A 20753-nucleotide genomic window follows, 5' to 3' on the forward strand; every position below is an offset into this window, starting at 1 on the left:
ATTAACTGTACATTAACTGTACATTAACTGTATATTAACTGTATATTGCAAACAAACCACCTGACACTGCTGCGTTGATGAAAGTCTAAAAGTGCAATCAGTTTCAGTGGAAATCAACGGTTCACCTTTCCAACCAGGAAGCAGTCATCTCCGGACAGCGGGACAGACACGGCAGGAAGGCAGACGTTCATCACTTCCCCGTTGGTGACTCTCTGGAATCTTCCTCTGGAAAGACCTGAAACTTGGAGAGCGTAGACGTCCTGCAGCCTCATCAGCCCCCTCGCAGCCCCCCGCAGGTCTTCCACTCTGGGCAGGTCAGCCTGCACTTCCTCATAACCGGACCTGAGTGCTGGACGGCAGAGAGTTAAAGTTTAAACTCGCGAGGAAGAGAGTTTGAGATGTGCGTGCAGATGGAAGAGAGGAAAAGAGGCGACCTTCTGCGTTCCTCTCAGCTTCGTTGCTGTAAACCACGTTTAGCCACTCTGAGTGCAAACGTTTGATAAGAGTGAAGGCCACCAACGGGTTCCCCACTGCTGCTGCAGACTCTTCGTACAGTTCTGTGTGCAGGTCCGACACTTTGGCATAAAAACTGTGGGAAAGATGGGGATGCAGATATAGAAACGTATGGTAGGAATACATAAAACAGCCAAGTACTTACAGAGTAAATATCTAACAAGGTTGAGTTGAAACGTTTTGTCTTTAGTCCAAGAGACTTCTTCAGTCTGAGGAGCTGCAACAAACTCAGTTTACTGGTGACATCCAGAATCAGCTGCTCACATGTAGTAAAAGGAGAACCACCCGCCTAACGACTTGATGGCTGCTTGCTATTCACAGAGGGCTGAGTCTTCTCCTTCTTTTGGCTTTTTCCTCTTCAGGGGTCTCCACAGCGAGTCATCCTCCTCCATCTCTGTCCTCTGCATCCTCTGTCCTCACTCCAACTCCCTCCATGTCCTCTCTAACTGCATCCAGATATCTTCTCTGTCTTTTTCCTGGCAGCTGCATTTCTAACATCCTTCTACCAATATACCCACTGTCCCACCTCTGGACATGTCCAAACCACCTCAGTCCGGCCTCTCTAACTTTATCAACCTGTGCTGAACCTCTGATCATCTCACTCTGATCATCTCACTTTGATGAACTCACGTTATAGTTTTGGCAAAAGTGTTTACATCTGATGTCCTTCCTGACACAAACCTCACCATTTACCTGGGACTGGCACAAGACTGCCTTGTTCTCCCTAGTGACTGGTTTCACAGGGGGCTGAGTGATACTTGTAATAACAGCATAAGAAGGGGACAGTCGGACATGGAGGCCTCCACCCTTATATAATGATGGACGGTTTCTCTTCACAAAGATGGCCTCCTTTACTCCTCTCTCAAATCATCGTTCCTCTCTGTCCAGGATGTGAACATCTTCATCCCTGAATGAGTGACCTCTGGCCTGGAGATGAGTGTAGACCGCAGAGTCCTGGCCTGATGATGTTGATCTTCTGTGCTGGTCCATCCTTTTGGCCAGTGGCTGTTTAGTTTCCCTGATGTAAGACTGGTCACCCTCCTGACACTGAACAGCATACACAATATTACTCTGTTTGTGCCGGGGGACTGGATCTTTGAGATGAACCAGTCTTTGCTGTAATGTATTTTGGAGTTTGAAAGCCACTGGGACGTTATGTTTAGAAAATAAACGCCTCAGTTTCTCTGAAAAAACAGCAACATACTGAATGACCGCTCCGGCCAGTCATCAGGTGAAAAGGAGGAGCACAAAGCCAGACCCAGACAAGTGGCCATCAGGGTTGTTGGGCTGATGGGCCTCCTTTTGCATGTGAACAGCTAGTTTGGCTTTCACCAGCAAACTGGCTGATCCATGATGAGAAGATGTAATTCACAAGATTGAGTCGTGCAGCTCCTCAGACTGCAAAAGTATTTTGGATAAAAGATGAAATGTTTCAACAAGAAGAATCTGTCCTGAGGACCTGACTTAACTTTGTTAGATTTATCTACCTGGATTATTATTATTATTATTATTTTCATTCAACTTTTATTTAAACAGGTTAGTCCCATTGAGCCACGAGGACTCATATACAAGAGAGACCTGGGCTGAGCATGGATCAGGATACAGGGTTAATACACTGTACATGCCTGGTACATGCAGGATACATACCCAGTATTTACAGGGTACATACCTTGTACTTGAATGGTACGTACTTAATACCTACAAGGTACATATCTGGTAAATACAAAATGCATATATGTAGTATGTAGGATAGATACTTTATACAGGATAAATACCTTGTACTTAAATGGAACTTGCCTGCTATTTACAGGGTACATACCTTCAGACTACATACTAGGTATTTACAGGATACATGCCTGGCCCTTATACCTGGTACATACTGTTTTCATATCTGGTATGCACCAGGTACGAGGTATGTTACTTAAATGATATATACTGGGCACTTATGGCACAAACCCAGTACCCACATGTATTGGGTAAGTACCTGGTGCTTACCAAGTGTAGGTACTTACTTAATACCAAGCACTTACCCTATAAGTAACAAATATTTACCTGGTTAAGTACTATATACTTACCCAGTTTGTACCAGGTACATACCAATGTACATACTTGTACATACCACACTATATTTTAAAACAGTACCAAAGGTTGTTCCAAAAAATTATAATCTGCATTATGCTTGGATTCACAGAGTATCTACAGGAAATGTAAGTTTTAATTACAAACATTATTTTATTTGGACCTGTGCACTCACCGCCTGACGTCCTGCAGTCTCTCTGACTCCTGATCGATATAAGTCCTCAGGTAATCGATCAGTTTCCGTTCAGATCGGATCGCCTGCTTCACATTCTGCAGAGATGTAAACATTTCTCCCCAGCAGCGACCGATCAGAACCAGAGTCCAGATTAAGTACAGACACGGAGGGTTCTTCATCTCTGAAGTTCTGAGCAGCTCCGAGGAGCCAACTGATCTCTGCTGATCTGGGATCAGATTTCTCCTCTGCAGCTTGGATTCAGACAGGATACTTAGTTTCATATATCTGCTGTAAAATATGTCCTGGAGCTAATAATGTTACCGTGTTTTATTCAGTGGTTATTTAAAAACAAATATGTTAAAATAGGTTTTATTTTTGTTCAGCTCTGAGCGCGTATGGTGAATAAAATTTGAGGTAACAGCGACACCTACAGGCAAAGACCGCACACAACACCTAAATACATTAAATCTTATTTCTACAGACGGTTTTATACTTTTATGTTTTTTTTTATTTCCTTGTGATTTTTATCCGTGAAATGTGCTTTATAAACAAACTACTTACTTTTAATAATTTTCTCAAAAACAGGTAATAATATGTTGTACTTAATATTGCAAAGATAAAATACAAGATTTGAGTTGTAAACTTTATTATTGTGGTCTGTAAGTGTATGTTTTAAATGGTTCCCCATTACAGGACAAAAGTGAAACTAATATTCACGATATGTAGGATTAATGTACAGTTAAAGCAAATACTTATGGACACTTGGATTCTTTAAGGGCCTGGAAAGACAAGGTGTTGATTTATTTGGTTTAATTTTGACGTATATTTTACCAAGAAAGTTAAAAAAAATAAACTTGTTCACTTATTGCTTCAATATAAATAGTTTTAAAATGAGCAACAGGAGCCAGAGGAAAAGGCTATTTGAAATATGAAGCAGATTTTAAGCAGATTTATTTTTGAAATTAGATCTTGTTAAACCTAAAACGGCACAAATACTATACAAAATAAAACACAGCCTGCTGCCTGGAAACACACAAAACTGTCTTATGTTTTATTTTTAAAACCAGAACAGGTTTTAAATTCAGACGAACGTTTAACTCCAAAACAAACTAAAAATTTAAACCTTTCGTTTCTGCATTTAAATGAGATGTTTTCAATTTAAAACACATTTCAAATAATACAAACAATTTCTATAAGAAAAGCCTGATATGATCAATCACAATTAACTAAATATCTGTGAGCATGTGTGTGATGAATGTGGGTAAATATAAAAACATTTAATTACAGATATATTTAAGCTGAAATTTTCACATGAGTTGATAAATTTAATTTTTATATACAGCAATAAAACATTCTGAAAGTGAACACAAGGATAAAAGTGCACAAGATTATCCTCCTTTTCTGTCACTGGATTGCTGTTATCATGAAATTTTGATGATTTTTAGGGTTTTACTGTTTATTTGGGTGCATTTTTAATGTTTTTATAGTCATATTTTAAACAGCCATGTCAAATCAAATCGTGCCAAATAAGGATTTATCTGCTGAAAGTGAGTTTTATCAGGTTTGGACTTAAAGAAAAACAAGAATAATTTGATAAAAACAATAGATATGATGCTTGGAATTGCACAAAGAAATAATTAAAGCATGGAGTTTTTTTATTATTATTATTATTAGTGATAAAACCTGAAAAGTGGCATTTATTCTAAATAAAACTTGATGCAACTTCTTTTAATGCAAAGTTTTATTTGCATTTTATTTCACCACATGCGTATTTTATTGAACACAGAAAAAACATTTTCTTTATAAAACGTGATTATTTTCAAAGTTAACCCAAAAGATTTTCAGTTTTACAACCTGGACAAGTTCATTCAGACATCCCAGAATCCTCTTTTTAAAATAATAAAAAAAAGAAAACTCTTTAAAAGATTGAAATAGGTGGGTTAAAGGAGGCTCAAATAAAGTCACAGCTTCACCTCATATTTAGCAGAAGGAGCCTCTCGGCTGCGTTCTCCTCAGTTCCACTGGCAGCATTGAGCAACCTTCATCGCTCACAAACGTATTCAACCTGGTTTATGTTTAACAGACACAGATCTGCAAAAGAAATGTTGACCTGTCTGCAAAACCTCTGCACGCCATGACACAGAAGTCACATCTGCGTCACGCAGGGAACAAAAGGTCAAATCAGTGCATCCTATTTATTGGACAGATACTTGGTTTTTAAAGTTTTGTGCCTGTAAATTGTCAAAATCAAACCTCACGACATTAAAGTACAAGTTTTAGATGATATTTGCCACAACATTTAATTCTATCTGAAGATGCAGTTGGATGCAGTAAATGGAAATCTGTTAGTTTCTTTTAGAGTTTGTCACATAAAAATACGATTGTGAGAAAAACACCTACTCATCTGTCAGACTCAATTTTTTCATTTTTTTATATACCAAGTAAAGAGGTTTTAAAAAAAAAAAAAACCTTTTCGGATATTAACACCAGAATGGCTTTTAACCTCATTTCAATTTTGTGTTATGTTTTGCAAAAAATAAATTCTTGTACTGTTTCTAGGATTATAATTGGAGACATATACATTTATTTTATATTACTTTATTTTATTTAGAGGGGATTTGGTGAACAGTAACAACAAATCTCAGAGTTTCACATGCAAAACAAGATACAATTGATAGCTCACACGCACAACTTTCATTTTCTGTAAGACCCCAAGAAATCAATGAGTCAGTTGAAAAGTGAATGTTGCTTTTGTGCTTTTTAAAAAAAATCAATGTTTTTCCAGAAAGGAGTCAGATCTGATAGTTGATGAGCACCTTTTTTTACAACATTCTCCTCATTTTCACATGTTTGTCTCTGAGGGACACAAAATGCTGCATTTACAGCAATAAACCCATTTGTGCTCTTATTGATGCGTTATTTCAAAATAACCACACCGAAGTGTCGCGTGAACAATTCTGTTTCTGTCAGAGCGAGTCAGTGTCTGAGGTGAGGTTTCACTTGTTTCTTGGGGTCGCAGACAAACGGGATCCAGATGTGTTTCCTGAGGCCCTGGTCCCTGAAGCCGTAGATGAGCGGGCTGAGGAAGCGTGGGACCAGTATGAAGCAGAAGTAGTTGAAGAAGGCGATGTCCTCCGGCAGCCAGTTGGTGTGCAGAACGAAGAGGGTCTCGGTGAAGGGGCTGGTGAAGGCCAGCATGCACATCAGCAGCTGGAAGCCGTGCAGCAGCACCGTGTGCAGGGCTTTGCTCACGGACGCCCTGTCCTGCCGCAGCTTTCTGGTTTCCAGCAGAATCCTCACGTAGGTGAAGAGGATGATGACAGCCACCACCGCAAAGTAGAGCACGCTCACTGCAGCTCTGAAGAGGGCCTGCGCTGGGGACGAGTTGATGACAGAAGCTTTGCAAACCACAGGGGTGGAGAGGACGTTCACAGCAGGGTCTTGCCTCCTGATGCAAAACTCAGCGACGGGGAAGGTGAAGCTGATGAGCCACATGCACAGAGTGATGACCCAGATCCTGTCCGAGCGCCAGAAAGCCGGGGGCTGCAGGGGGTAGACGATGGCGACGTACCGCTCCAGTGACATGGCAGCCAGGATCAAGTTTGTGTTATGAAAGGTGCCAGTGGACACGAAGAGCAGAGGGACGCAGAGCAGGAGGGCAAACCTGAGCTGACCCATGATGCTGAGGAAGAGCAGCACAGAGGTCAGGATCTGCAGGGTGTCGTTGATCAGCATGTGAGCGAACAGGATGTACCGGGACGTGTCCAAGAAGTGCCTGTGAGAGGCGAAGGTGTGCAGCATGACAGCAACGCAGCAGAGGAAGACGCAGAAGAGGGGGGTGACCACACACACTTTGACGATCACGGAGGTTTTTTGTGAGGTTGCATTGTTGGGAAGCGCCGTCAGGTTCTGCATCGTGGTGATCGAGAAAACACGGCTTAAACCTCAATATTAAAGGAATTAAATTAAACCAAACTGACGGCAGCAAAGTCTAACAGCATGCACAATGCTCGACTCTCACCAGAGTCTTCATCAGCCAGAGGAGCTCAGATTTCTCTTCTCCTCATCATGAAGCGTCTTCACAACCTCTTCCTCCTTTACTGATGTTTGGGGCCACTCTCCAATTGGTCCACTGGTCCCTGAAAGCTCCAGAGATGTGTCGCTATCATCATTAAGTGTTGGGGTCCTCATTAGTGACAGACTCCAGTGGGGGGGTGGGGTGGGGGTAGAGAAAAGCTAAAGTTGAACTTGTATTCACTCTTTTTTTTGTCTTAGAAAACATTCATCAAGCTTTGGGCAAAAGAGCAGCATCCTCTAATTTACTCTCATTATTATCAAGTAAAAAAGGTAAATGTCTTACAGAGAACACCAGACACTGTTCAACCAGATGATTGATCTTTAATCAGATTCAGAGCACCTGGCTATTAACAATCATTTTATTAATAACATAAAACACATTACAACTACAAACTTTTTACTGGGATGTGATGTGATGGGCCTCAGACATGTATTACAAAACATTAGTGGTCAAACAGCATCAAGAAGACCAAAGAACATAAAATTGATAAGAAATTTAAAGCAGGGTTTAGATATAAAACAATATCTGAAGCTTCGATCATCTCAGGAACAGGGAATCTGATTGGGGGGAGATGGATGAAGCAAAATTCAGGATAATCACGGAGTCATGGAGGGTTGAATACAAATGTAGGCCACACTCTCCAGGTTTTTATTTGTGAAAAACAAACTGAAAGCTTTTCATTTCTTTCCTTTCTGCTGGTCTATGATGCAAAGTTCCTGCAAAATACTGTGAAGTTCATGGTTTTATTGAGATCAAATGTGGAAAAGTTTAAAAGATGCAACACTGGAAATTGTAAATTTTGTCTGTCTGTGTTGGGAGCAAGAGAACTTGAAAAACAAGTGGAATACTGACTTCGATTTTCATGTGTAGCTACATTTAGGCATAAAAATGTTCTCTATTGAAAACTGGGTTGCCACGTCAAAATTCAAGATGGCTGCTGCCATTTGTGTATATATGTAAACCTTTTAAGCCACCTAACTTCGAAAATAAGTAACGTCCTGACTTCCATTTTGGTGTATGGCTGCATCAAGACGTGGGCGTCACTATCAAAAAGTCGGTTATTACATTAAAATCCAAGACGGCCACCATCATACATATGTAAACCCGCCACCCTGATCGTTTGAGGAAACTATGCTTGTTAGTTTATTGCTTAAAAGTTGTGGGAGTTCCAGAGTTTGATCACCAGAGGGCGCCATACTCCCACATCTGCAGACAACATGTTCCTGATAAGGTCCCAGGGCAGACGAAGACACTCCTTCAACGCTGGAGCATTACCCCACCTATGGTTCGTGCTCTCAGCCCTCCATGTGTTTCTAGAGCCTTGTAGACACTTACCTTTTTATCTGCTCTTTCCAGTCATCCTCCTGAGACCTACCAGTGTGCTTGGATCTCCTCGTGAACCTCTGGAACCTTATCTGTGCCCCATTCAGCTGCTCTTCTTGCTCTACAGCCTTCCTGTGCTCTCTGGACTTTCTCATGATTGTAAAGGATTCTGGAACCAAACAAACTATCCACCACCAGTAAGGAACCTGCACGTTCTGAGAAACCCCCCTTTGTTGAACTCTGGACATAAACCATCTCCTTGCTCCCCAGCAGTCCTGTTTAATCCTGAGTTTCCATCCACTGTAAATAAAAGCACTGAATTGACCTTATTGTGTCTGAGTTGTTCACCCCACTCCGTTCTTGTGACAAAAGCATAGTTTTCTCAAATGACTGGGGTGGCCGAAGATGAATTTGGTAGCCAAGGCCTCCATTGGCCACCCCCTGGCTCCGTTAGTGTGCCTGGTTGTGGATAACATTGCTCCCTCCATTCGCCAATCGTTCTGTGCCACCTTGGACAAGCAAAGGAAAAAAAACTACAGGTACTTCTAATCTTATACATGGCAACTCCACTGGAATTTCTTGCACCAAAAACATTAAGGTTTACTTGCATTCCCTGTTCAGTTCCACTAAAGCAAAAACACTCACCTTGAAAACTACAAACATTCACTATTCAAATCCCTCAGACGGGGGACATCGGCATACTGCTTGTTGTCCACAACTGAAAATTGCAAATTGTTGCAAATAGTTCTGAACTGGAAAGTGAAGAAAGATGCAACACACACACACACACACACACACACAACGGTCAAAGTTTTTTTGGGTTTTTTTGTCGCTGTGTCTGGCTTCAGAGGCAGAGAGTTTGTTTTGGGCTGGTTTTGTTCCAGCCCTGCATGGTCCTGTTTACTGACGCAGAACAGACATGAAGTCCCGAGGAGACCCGGCCAGCTGCTCTCCGTGGACTTGGCTTGTTTGTCAAACAAATGGAAACTTTAGGTTACACGACTCAGAGTACCTTCTGGTAATAATCAGTTAGTCTCAGAGGACTCGTCAGGAACTGTTCATAAACTGTGCTGGAAACTGTGTAAAAAACTTTTACCTGAACCAGATTAACCCGTTCAGACAATGGATTATTTAATCGTGTATCAGCTTCAAAAACACCTGCTGCTCTCTGCCGTGATCACTGACCTCAGCCCTGTTGTGTAAGATTGTACCACTGGACGGTGGTCAAAAAGATAATGAAAAGTTCCACCTGTTTTTGCCACATCGTTGTTTTCTTCCATATGTTTGTTTACCTTTTGCTCATCCGCTCACGTCCTGTCAGCCAAACAGGTCCAGAATCTGGGTCGCAGGAGCCCCACTTGGATTTGACTTCATACATTTGTGTTAAAGGGACTCAGCTTAAAGCTTGGGTCTTTTGTGTGTGTGTGTGTGTGTGTGTGTGTGTATGTATATATATATATATATATATATATGTATATATATATGTGTATATGTATATATATATATATATATATATATATATACTGGAAAAGGACAATGTGAATGTTGCATGCTGAATGGCTGCTGAAATTTGCTGTAAAAGCTAAAACTGATGTGTTAAAGCTAAAAGAAGCAGAACACTAGCTAACAGCTAATGGTAGCAAAACACAACCTAAAAACCAAAAGCAAAAAAAAAAAAATGCTACTTAAAAGCTAAAAGTAACAAAACACTTGACAAAAGTTAAAAGTAACATTAGGCAATCAGAATTTATTGTCATTGCATAGAAGCAAAATTACATTTCAGTACAGCCTGTCCAAAGAAACACAAACAACCAAACAACATAGACATGGGAGACGGAGTGTTTGAGGCTGCAGCCTCATGAGAGGCACTGCCCTTTTTTTTTTTGTCAGATAAGGAAAAGGAAACGAGAGGAAAGAGGAGGTAAATAAAATCATATCTATCACACTGTGAAGCAAAATATTAGCTAACATTTAATCCATCCATCCAGTATCTTTTCTCGCTTCTTCCATTTTGGGTCACGGGGGTCGCCGGTGCCCATATCCAGCAGTCACTGTGCGAGGGGCGGGGTACACCTTGGACAGGTTGTAAGTCCATCACAGGGACACATAGATACAAACAACCATTCACTCTCACTCACAACTAGGGACAATTTAGAGTTACCAATCAGCCTAACATGCATGTTTTTGGTCTGTGGGAGGAAACTGGAGTACCCAGAGAAAACCCAAACATGCATGGAGAGAACATGCAAACTCCACCCAGAAAGGTCCATGGACCAGGATTTGAGCCGGCGCAACCTGGTCGCTGAGAGGCAGTGGCTCTACCAGCTGCGCCACCGTGCCCCTAAAATTTAAAGAAAGCAAAATTCTAACTAAAAGCTAAATGTAGCAAAACACTAGCAAAATGCTAAAAATAACATTAGGCTAGCTAAAAGATAATAGAGCAAAATATAAAACCAAAGGTAGCAACATGCTAGCTAAACGTTAAAAGTAAGAAATACAAACTAAAAGTAGTAAAACACCAGCTAAAACTAAAAGTATTAAAATGCTAACTAAAAACTAAATGCATCAAAATACTAGCTAAACCTTAAAAGTAACATTAGGCTACCTAAAAAATAAATTTAGCTAAACAGTAGCTAAGGCTGAAAATGAAAAATACTGAAGTATATTTTTTATCAGAATGATATATTAGCTTACTGAAATGTATGACTGTAATAAAAGTTTTCATAGTATGATTTAATGTGTTAAAACAAGGAAGATTTTTTTTTATTTATTTTGTTTCCAGTAGAAAATTGAGTCTATATACACTCCTAGATGATGAGGTATTATTGGTTGAGAACTGGTCACATGATGTAATATAGAGCCTTCCAATACGTCAGCGGAGGCGACTACTTCTGGGAGGTGTGGCCTGTTCTGAAGAAAGGTGTGCAATAACTGATGCTCGGAGCCATTTTGTTGTGTCCAAGTGGTGGTTCCAGTTTGGGCCAGCGCTGGTGATTTTGTATGTTATATGTGTAATTTAAAGTAAACCTTCTGAGATAGAATTGATCGCGTTGCTGACTGTGCTTCACACCATTAGAACACAAGGTAAATCTTTCAATATCATTACACAAGCTCAAAGCTAAATGTAGCAAAGGGCTAGATAATTGTAGTAAAACACTAGTTCAACTCCAAAAGACGGTTCCCACCTGCCTGAAGACTGCCACCATCATCCCAGTCCCAAAAAGCTCTACAGTGACTGGTCTGAATGACTATCGGCCAGTGGCCCTCACCCCGATAGTCGCTAAATGCTTCGAAAAACTGGTCATGACTCACATCAAAACAACCATCAACATCAACGAGGACCCTCATCAGTACGCATACCGTGAGAACCGATCAACAGAGGATGCAATCTCCTCTGTGGTCCACACTGCACTCAACCACCTGGAGCAGAAAAACTCTTACGTCCGTATGCTCTTTGTGGACTTCACATCCGCCTTCAACACCATGATCCCCCAAACCCTGATGGACAAACTATCCACACTAGGACTAAGCCCCTCCATCTGCAACTGGGTACTAGACTTTTTAACAAACAGACCACAGTTAGTGAGGATCCACAACCTCTCCTCCTCCACCATAACCCTCAGCACTGGCTCTCCTCAGGGATGTGTGTTGAGCCCCCTTCTGTTTACTCTGCTCACATATGATTGTGCAGCTACCCATCCAGGCTGTCACATTGTAAAGTTTGCAGATGATACAGCGGTGGTGGGATGCATCACAAACAATGATGAGTCCAGCTACAGGCAAGAGGTGGAACACCTGGAGAGCTGGTGCAGAGAGAATAACCTTCACATCAATGTGAAGAAGACAAAGGAGATGATTGTGGACTTCAGAAGGAACAAAAACACCTACACCCCCCCTGAACATAAGAGGATCTGCGGTGGAAGTGGTCTCCAGCTACAAGTACTTGGGTGTACACATGAATGACAACCTCAGCTGGAGCAACAACACCACCAGCCTGATCAAGAAAGCTCATCAGAGACTCTACTTCCTCAGACGGCTGAGGCGAGCTGGTCTGGGAAGCTCAGTCCTCACCTCCTTCTACAGGTGTGCAGTGGAGAGCATCCTGTGCTCGAGCATCAATGTGTGGCATGGAGGCTGCACAGCTGCAGAAAGAAAAGCTTTGCAGAGAGTGGTGAAGGCTGCACAGAAGTCTGTCGGAGTCAGTCTCCCCACCATCACAGACATCTACACCTCCAGATGCAGGAAGAGGGCCACCTGCATCATGAAGGACCCCACCCACCCAGCACACACACTTTTTGCCCCACTCCCCTCAGGAAGGAGGTTAAGGAGCATTAAGTGTAGAACCACTAGACTGAGGAACAGCTTCTACCCTGAGGCTGTTAGACTCATGAATCTCTAACTAGAATAATCACTGTGAAAAACCATATCATGTTGCTGCTGATCTGTTTCACGTTGCTGCTGATCTGTTTCAATGTTGATGTGTTCATGCGTGCACATCTGCTCACAGACTCATGTTCATGTTTGTGCTGATGTTCAATGTTTTATGTTATGAGTGCTTAGTGTATATTTAGTTGATGTTTTTCTTAGTTCATATCTTAGATGTTATTACTGTTTTTCTTATACATTTTATTGTTGGATGTAACTGGGACCCCATGTACATAATTTTGCTCCACCACATGTACCACATGAGGTGCGAATGACAATAAAGAAACTCTGACTCTGACTCTGAAAAGTAGTAAAATGCTAACTAAATGATAAAAATTGCCAAACACTGGCCAAAAAGTATGCTAAATGTAGCAAAACATAGCTAAAACTGAAAGTAGCAAATCACTAGCTAGATGTTAAATGTAACATTACGCTAGCTCAAAACTCAATGAAGCAAAAAAAAAAAAAAAGCTAAAACCTAAAGGTAATAAATGCTAAAAGTAGCAAAACACTATAAGTTACATTAGGTCTGGTCAAAGTTAAAGTGGCAAAATGGTAACTAAAAATAAAAGTAGCAAAAGATCTGTAGAATGGTAGCTAAATGTTAAAATGTGGTGGAACAAGCAAATTCTTCCTCTGGACCCAAACAGAAGGACGTGCATAAGGTTCCTGCCCAGTCTGGACACGATGGTGGCCTTGGTGGTCCAATCCCAGCTGTACAAACTAGCTAAATGAAAATGTCAAACATGCCGGTGCATGTTACATATGAATCTTCATGAGAAATGATGGACCCAGTGGAGGTTTTACTGTCGGTTCACATTAGGTAAAACTTCTATTAAAGTTTCCAAAGGGACAGAAAAGGGTCCAACAGAGGGTTTTAAAGGGATCAAATTCAATTTAGTTTTTATATTTCCTGGCACTTCAGAGAATTGGTTGTTTCAGTGCACAAAGCAAATCTTGTTTCATGCAACATAAAACCCTGGATTTCTTGTTTCTTCCTCGCACAGAATTGACATTTTGATAAAACGAGTTTGGTATTAAAATAAAAAAGAGATGCAGAACGTGCAGAATGTCTTCAGTCTTGATCAGATTTAAATTCCAGAGATTTCTTTATCAGATCATACAAAAAAAAAAACTAAATGCTGCAAAACAAACTCCTGCAGCACAGCTCTGTATCCTCAAGTCCACTAGGACTTCTGGTGGCACATCTTATGTAAATGGAACCTGCAGAATGACAAATCAGCAATATCTTATAGCAACTTTACAAAACTAGAAATATCAGATAAAGCAAAACAAGAACAATAATTCCTACTTTAGCCTTTAAGTTTAAAAAGTTAAGATAATGGAGGCAACAAGATACTCCATATGATAATTATAACCACGCTGATCGTTAGTTTAGGCTCAAACTGCTAATTTAATGACATTATCAAGAGGACTTTTTTGTTCTAAAGCTCTCTAAAGAAAAGCCTACTGATAATTTATCTTCTGTACACAGAGAACGAGAACAGACCAAACTGGTCATCATCAGCCTCTCTAACCTGCACGTATCAGTGGAACGTTACAGATAACACCATATACGCACATTTTCGGGCAGCGTCAACAGATCAATACCTTTTACGTAATGAACACAGGGGCTGAGGCCTTACAAATAGCTGCAGGAGGTAACTGTGGCCATCACTGAACAGGATCCAAGCATCTGGCTGAGAACAAGAACCACTCTACAGAGACGAGCTGACGGCCGAGGTTTAGAACGATCACAAGAACCTGCCATTAGAAAAGCACAGCTCAAGAAACTTGACCTGTTTGTCAGTGCAGAGAGCCGTTGGACCTGCAAAATGCAAGCCGTTCGTCAGTGTTCTGCTTGTGCGAGACGAGCCGCTGGAGGACTTCAGCGCAATCAAACGGACAATTCACTGCTGAGAAGAAGAGCAGCCTGCGCCCGCTCCCTCAGGTGAGTTAACAACCAACAGTTTCCGGTTAAAGAGCAAACCTCGCCTTTTGTTTCACATTGTTTTAAGCAGTCGGTCGTTGTTTCCCACTGTAAATTTCTGACTGCGTGTTGTGTTTGTTTCTGCTGCAGCTCTGAGCGAAGGAGGTCCGGAGTCCAGAAGCCTGGAGAGCTGACAAACCCTGCACACATGAGCTTAGCCTGTCTAAGTATCGGCCACGGCCTTTGGGTCAGTCTCTTATTTCAAACCATGACAGAAAATCACTACTGTATTCAACGCGCCCTTCAATTATAAAACGAGTTAAAACGGAGATGTTCTCTTTTATCTGTAGCAAGTGGAGGATCTGTCACACGATGCACTGCTCAGGAGAGCCGCCTCGGTGCTGACGGACAGCTCGAGCACCCTCCTCTCTCAGGCCACCTTGGCCCTCACTGACGCTCTGACGGACTATTCAAAGGTAGGATTTTCACCTACAGGAGATATGCTAAGATGACCACACAAATAAGTGAAAAGAAAGTCTTGAATGTTCACTCTCCATCCGTTTACCTACAGGCTGTCCACTCACGCATCGCCTTCCAAAGAAAATACCTGGTCTCACTGGGAAAGATGAGCCCAGCGGAGGAGGAATCACTACGACAGGCCATCAGCAGCTGGCGTGCAGAGGTGATTGTGCACTGAAAACAGAGATTCTGAATATATTTCAGGCCCAACTTGTAAAAGTTAGTCTTATTTGTTTATCTGTTGTACTAAAAGCAACTGTTTTCCTCCTCCTGACAGGCTGCTGAGAGACTGAACGAATGCAAACACTACGAGACAACCTGGATCAACGCCGTCAACCTGTCTAAGATGGCAGCAGAGGCAGCGTACACCTCCGGTGAGACACTTTTCTCATTAAACCTTTTTGCTTTAGGCTCATAATTAAGGCTAGTGTAATTTGAAACGACTTGGTTATTCATTAGATTTTTTTTTTAAAAAGGTGTATTTCTGCATTTGCTTGTATTCAGGAGCCCACCAGGCGTCCATCTTGGTCCGAACAAATGTTCAGGTGGCTCAGTCGCAGGTGGAGGACGCAAGGAAACTATCAGCGGAGGCCGATAAGAAACTGGCTGAAACCAAGGTGGAGGAGATCCAGCGAATGGCGGAGTACACTGCGTTTTTAGAAGAAGGCGACGAGCACGAGGTGCACGAGGCGTATCTACGAGAGGACTGAGACAAACAGAGGGAGAAGCAGGAAACGATGTCAAAGTGCAATTGATTTTCTGTGAAAACTTTGACCTACTCACAGGGCTTGTTTTCCCACTTGTTTTGAGCCCGTACAATTCCACAAACTGTTCACCTTTGTGAAACAAAACACACAAAAAATTGTTAATAATAAAATGACCAAATAGCACTTTAAGGTTTGACGGTATGATTAATAATTGTGGGCTTATTAAACCTTCAGCAGCTCTTCACTGACATGTTGTAGAGTTTCTGATAAGAATGTGATGTTTGCTGTAACAAAGAATTTATTGCTATTCTATGTATTGTTTTTTTTCCACTGGTTGTGTAAAATAATAATAAAAACCTATGAAGCAAAAAGAATCCGTGGTTAAAAGGTGGTGAAAAACTATTTGATGCCTTTTTAAACATTATCTTATATCTGGGTATAATACTCCTAATTACTAATATAATCTTGGTGTGAGACAGCTGAAAAGTCAACAGGATTAAATTAATTACAAAGCAGATTTTTTTTTTTTTTTTTTTACGAAAAACATCTGATTTTCGGACAATAGCTTTAATTAACAAGTTTGCTTAATCAACATAAATGCTCCCCACAAACTGACAGGAGATATTTCATATTTGAGAACTGATGGATGCATTTATTTATTATCATTTACCAAACTAAAAAGCACAATCTGAAATAAGTATGTTTACATAAACTCAACATTTCTGTGATGTAAGAAATGTTTTTGAGCAGGTATGTGCACCCAAAGACATGATGATGATCTCATCTGATACATGAGAATAAACACTTTGGTTGATCAAATGATAAAATTTCAGACTGATTCTAAAAAATCACTTTTGTTTGGGCAACATAAACTACTTTTTATAGTTTTAAACGCTATCCAAGAATAATCAAACAAACAAAACTCACAGCAAATCTGAGATGAAATCTGAAATAGAATCACTTTAAGCTCTAAAAACAACAATTTGAACAATTTATTTACAATTACACATCTTGTTATGAACATATGAACGGATTAAAGGATAATTTTATTTCTGCATGTGGAAATGATTAAAGCATGATGTTTGATTTTAGTTTTCTAATTTTCTTCATTAAACAAACAAACAAAAAAAGACAGGATGAATTTAATCAAATAAATTATTTGGGAAATTTAAATATTGACTAATATTCTTCTGATGATTTCAAATCTAATATTCCTGAAGTGTTTTCGATCAGGTTTGTGCTCACAAAGACATAACAATGTTGTTATAAATGTATTTTTTGTACATGTATGCCACTTTTTAAACAACGTAGTTTTGTGATCACATAATTTCCCATCTAATTTTTGAGCAATACTTATGTCAGTGCAGGTAACACATCTACTCTAGATGAACCACCTCTGGTGTTTTTACTGACTGCTCTAAAAACAATAATGAAAACTATATTTTCAAGCACAGTCTAATATCATGAAAAAAGTAGAAAAGTTTACACGTGCCTCTTAAAATCTAATTTAGAAGATGCTTCTTTTACTTAAACTAAAGCAGGTGTAGTTTTTTAGTGCAAGAAAGAACGTTTCATCTCTGAGTCCATAAATGAGAGGACTCAGACATCTGGGAGCGAGGCTAAACATGATGTAGTTGAAGTATCTGACTCGTGAAAATAAGTTCAAATCAATTTGAAACACGGCAGCTTCGATGAAAGGGCACCACAGCTGGATGAGACAGAGCAGCAGCTGGAAAGCGTGCAGCAGCACCGTGCGGAGCCCCTTCTGAGTGGACAGTTTATTCTCCAAAGATGCTGCTTTGGCCACTTTCATGATCCTCTCATAACAAAAAACGAGGATGATGCACATGATGAGGAAGTATATCTGACTCACAGCATACCAGAGATGCTGCTGCCATGTCTGGAAGAGAAAACGCTCCGCTGAACAGATCATGCTTTGTTTGTAAAAGCTGAGAGAGGCTGAGGCAAAAAACATGGAGAGAATGACCACGCACGGGCCGGAGCTGATGCCGTGGATGACGAGGATGAAGAACATAACTCTGCGTGTGGAGCACAGCTCTGCATGACGCAGGGGCATGCAAATGGCTGCGTAGCGCTCCAGAGTCATTGCTGTCAGAGTAACCGGTGTGACATGAGCGTAAATAAGTGTAACTGCAGAGATAATGGTGCACAACCAGACATGCACAGTCAACTGAAAATAGCTTAAAATGAGCAGAACATCGGATACAATCAGCACCATACTGTCAGACAGCAGCATCACAGCAAACAAGATGTACCGAGCACTCGCGTAAAAGCATTCCTTTTTAAAAAAGGTGACAATGAGCAACATGTTGACCCACAGGAAAATAATAACCAGGATCTGTACAATAATAATCTGGTAGTTGATCTGTCGCAGCAGGAAACCACCAGCCACAGAGATGTTAGCTGCCATTTATCTGCTTGAACAAACAAAAGGCTGCAAAAAATTAGCATCTGTCATTTTCAAACCAGAACCTTCCACAACCTTCCAATGTAGAAAGACGCCTCTGCATGAAGACTTAAATATAGTACATCTCAAGGCAACGTGGAATGACAGTTTACTCTCCAGTGTCATCATCATCATAACTTGTTTGTTTCCCTCAGCAGTTCTTCTTTGGGGATTGGGAAAAAGCCTAAACAAAATGTAAATAAATAAATAAAAAAGCAATGTGATTGATCTAAATCCGGCTGAAAGTGAATTAAAAAGTCAAGTTTTTGAAGGCCTTTGGATTGAAATGGAAGTTTAACACTGTTTTGTTTCATTAAATACCCATGGGTAACATTAGAAAATTAAGCACAATGTGCTTTAATAGTGAAAAATTATAAAAATTTAAATTAAAAATAAAAATTATATTTCATATGTCCTCACAGCTGGGCAGCACAGTGGCGCAACTGGTAGAGCTGCTGCCTCTCAGCGAGCAGGTCCTTGGTTCAAACCCCGGTCCAGGGGCCTTTCTGGGTGGAGTTTGCATGTTCTCTCCGTGCATGCGTGGGTTTTCTCCGGGTGCTCCGGTTTCCTCCCACAGACCAAAAACATGCATGTTAGGCTGATTGGTAACTCTAAATTGTCCCTAGGTGTGAGTGAGAGAGTGAATGGTTGTTTGTCTCGTTTGTCTCTATGTGGCCCTGTGATGGACTTGCGACCCGTCCAGGGTGTACCCCACCCCTCGCACAGTGATTGCTGGACATGGGCACCGGCGACCCCCGTGACCCAAAATGGAATAAGCGGGTAAAGATAATGGATGGATGGATAGATGTTCTCACAGCTGCTCTCCTAGTCAATCAAGTATAAAACCTGCAGTTCTTTTGAAGAACTCTGCTTCAGAAGTGCCACAACAATTTAAACTCATGACATTTCTGTCAATATGAAACATAAAGAACATTTGAGGAAATTGCCAGCTGTGCAGCAGCAAGGTGGTGCAGCTGGTAGAGCTGTTGTCCCCCAGCAAGAATATTCAGATTGAATGCCGGCCAGTGGACCATTCTGCATGGAGTTTACATGTTCTCTCCGTGAAGGCGTGGGTTTCTCTGGATACTCCAGTTTCCACCCACAGACCAAAAATATGCATGTTAGGCTGATTGGTAACGTTAAATTGTCCCTAGGTGCAAGTGAGAATGAGTACCATATTTTTCACTGTATAAGTTGCACATTTTTGTATAAATTAGCATGCCTGCGATTTATACAGCAAAGCAACTTATTTATGTTTTTTTTCATCTTTATAACCCAATTTCTGGCTGAGATCTGACAATTTCATTCATTCTGAAATAGAAAATATTGAACACTAAAATTTTCAGCCACTAGAGGGCACTTGACTAATATGGCAAGGCAAGTGTCTCATTAATAGGGAAAAGTGGCTATTAATGAGACACTTGGCTTGCCATACAGGGCCACCTTCGTCTCGCTCCAGAACTACTGGAGAAATCGTCAAATCAGCTGCATTTCGCCGCGCCACCCAGGCGAAATGCAGCTGATTTGACCATTAAAGTCAATTTAACAAGATAACCACCTAAAAACAATTATTTGTTTGCTCGAAATTATAGCAAAGGTGTGTCTCAGTTTTACTTTTCCTTAATAAAATCCTTTGATGCACAACATATGCACACCCCTTCTAATGCACAACATGGGTCAAAAATGACCCGCATTCATTTTCCAGGTTATTTCATGCTGACTGAGTTTTTCTTTGCTGTATTTTTTAAATCAATTAATTTTATGATTGAATATTCCAAGTGTACTTTAAAAATCTTGTATTTAATTACCACAGATCATTAATTTATTGTTTTATTTCCTACTTTATGAACAAAAATACTTTTTATTTTACTACAAACGGGTCATCCAAGTGATTTAAAATTAAATGTTTCTTTGATACAACTGGGGGTGCTTGGCATCGCGCCCCTATCGTGCGGCCCCCTGGTGGGGTGTGCCCTTGCCTGCCGGCGCGCTTGGGGCCCTTGGTGTCGGGGGCTGAGCGCTTGGGCGTGTGTCAGCTCGGCCTGGTGTCTGCCTGGTGGGGCTCGGGTCCTCTGGCCCTGTCGGGCCTTGGCCTGGGTGGTGTGAGTCCTCGGTGCCCGGGCCTCGGTGCCCGGACCTGGACCTACATCGGTGCGGCGGGTTCCGACGGAGGCCTATGAGTTTGTCGCTGTTGGCCCCGGGGGGTCACTGTATGTGGTCGTTGGTGGGGATCTTCCGGTTCTCCCCTGTGGTCCGTTCTGGGGGGTGGGTGAGTGGTTCGTCCTGTGTGGGTGGCCCTGGGGGCTCCGCGGTCCGGGTCCCTCCTGGGGTCTTGGGCTCTGGTCCCCCTTTTTTCGTCTGCCTCTGGTCTTGGGGGTCGGGTCTCTGCTGCTTCACAGTTACGATTAAATGTTCTATTAGAGAAGCCTTATACAATTATGCATGCTCACAACCACACACAAATAGAAGCAGGGATGCTTATGTAGGCTTTATATGTAGATATATAGATATATAGATATATAGATATGTATGTGAAT

General features: G+C 41.3%; 3 protein-coding genes across 4 annotated transcripts in view; 1 reads left to right on the forward strand and 2 right to left on the reverse strand.

Annotated features, from left to right (window-relative positions):
• p4ha3 (prolyl 4-hydroxylase, alpha polypeptide III) overlaps positions 1–8323 on the reverse strand; it is a 22026-nt gene extending 13703 nt beyond the window's left edge. The window contains exons 1-5 of the mRNA XM_037677865.1: positions 8181–8323; positions 7795–7888; positions 2768–2931; positions 435–589; positions 126–349 (exon numbers count right to left, since the gene is read on the reverse strand). Coding sequence (XP_037533793.1) covers positions 126–349; positions 435–589; positions 2768–2931; positions 7795–7888; positions 8181–8323 — 780 coding nt within the window. The remainder of the gene's footprint in view (positions 1–125; positions 350–434; positions 590–2767; positions 2932–7794; positions 7889–8180) is intronic.
• A 5949-nt stretch (positions 8324–14272) lies between these two features.
• diabloa (diablo, IAP-binding mitochondrial protein a) lies at positions 14273–16031 on the forward strand. 2 transcript variants are annotated; one of them, XM_037678269.1, is made up of 6 exons: positions 14273–14544; positions 14674–14770; positions 14874–14999; positions 15095–15205; positions 15320–15416; positions 15547–16031. In XM_037678269.1, the coding sequence occupies exons 1-6, from the start codon at positions 14429–14431 to the stop codon at positions 15750–15752; spliced, it is 753 nt and encodes a 250-aa protein (XP_037534197.1). In that variant the 5' UTR covers positions 14273–14428; the 3' UTR covers positions 15753–16031. The 2 variants fall into 2 exon arrangements, with proteins under 2 accessions (XP_037534197.1, XP_037534198.1); XM_037678270.1 differs by having other exon boundaries at positions 15519–15719.
• A 1225-nt stretch (positions 16032–17256) lies between these two features.
• Positions 17257–18180, reverse strand: LOC119410947 (odorant receptor 131-2-like). The gene has a single exon (XM_037677866.1). The coding sequence runs from the start codon at positions 18178–18180 to the stop codon at positions 17257–17259; it is 924 nt and encodes a 307-aa protein (XP_037533794.1).
• Positions 18181–20753: the final 2573 nt, after the last annotated feature.

Source organism: Nematolebias whitei, chromosome 6 (genome assembly GCF_014905685.2).
Source record: "Nematolebias whitei isolate Nwh7 chromosome 6, NemWhi1, whole genome shotgun sequence".
NCBI classification, from domain to species: domain Eukaryota; kingdom Metazoa; phylum Chordata; class Actinopteri; order Cyprinodontiformes; family Rivulidae; genus Nematolebias; species Nematolebias whitei.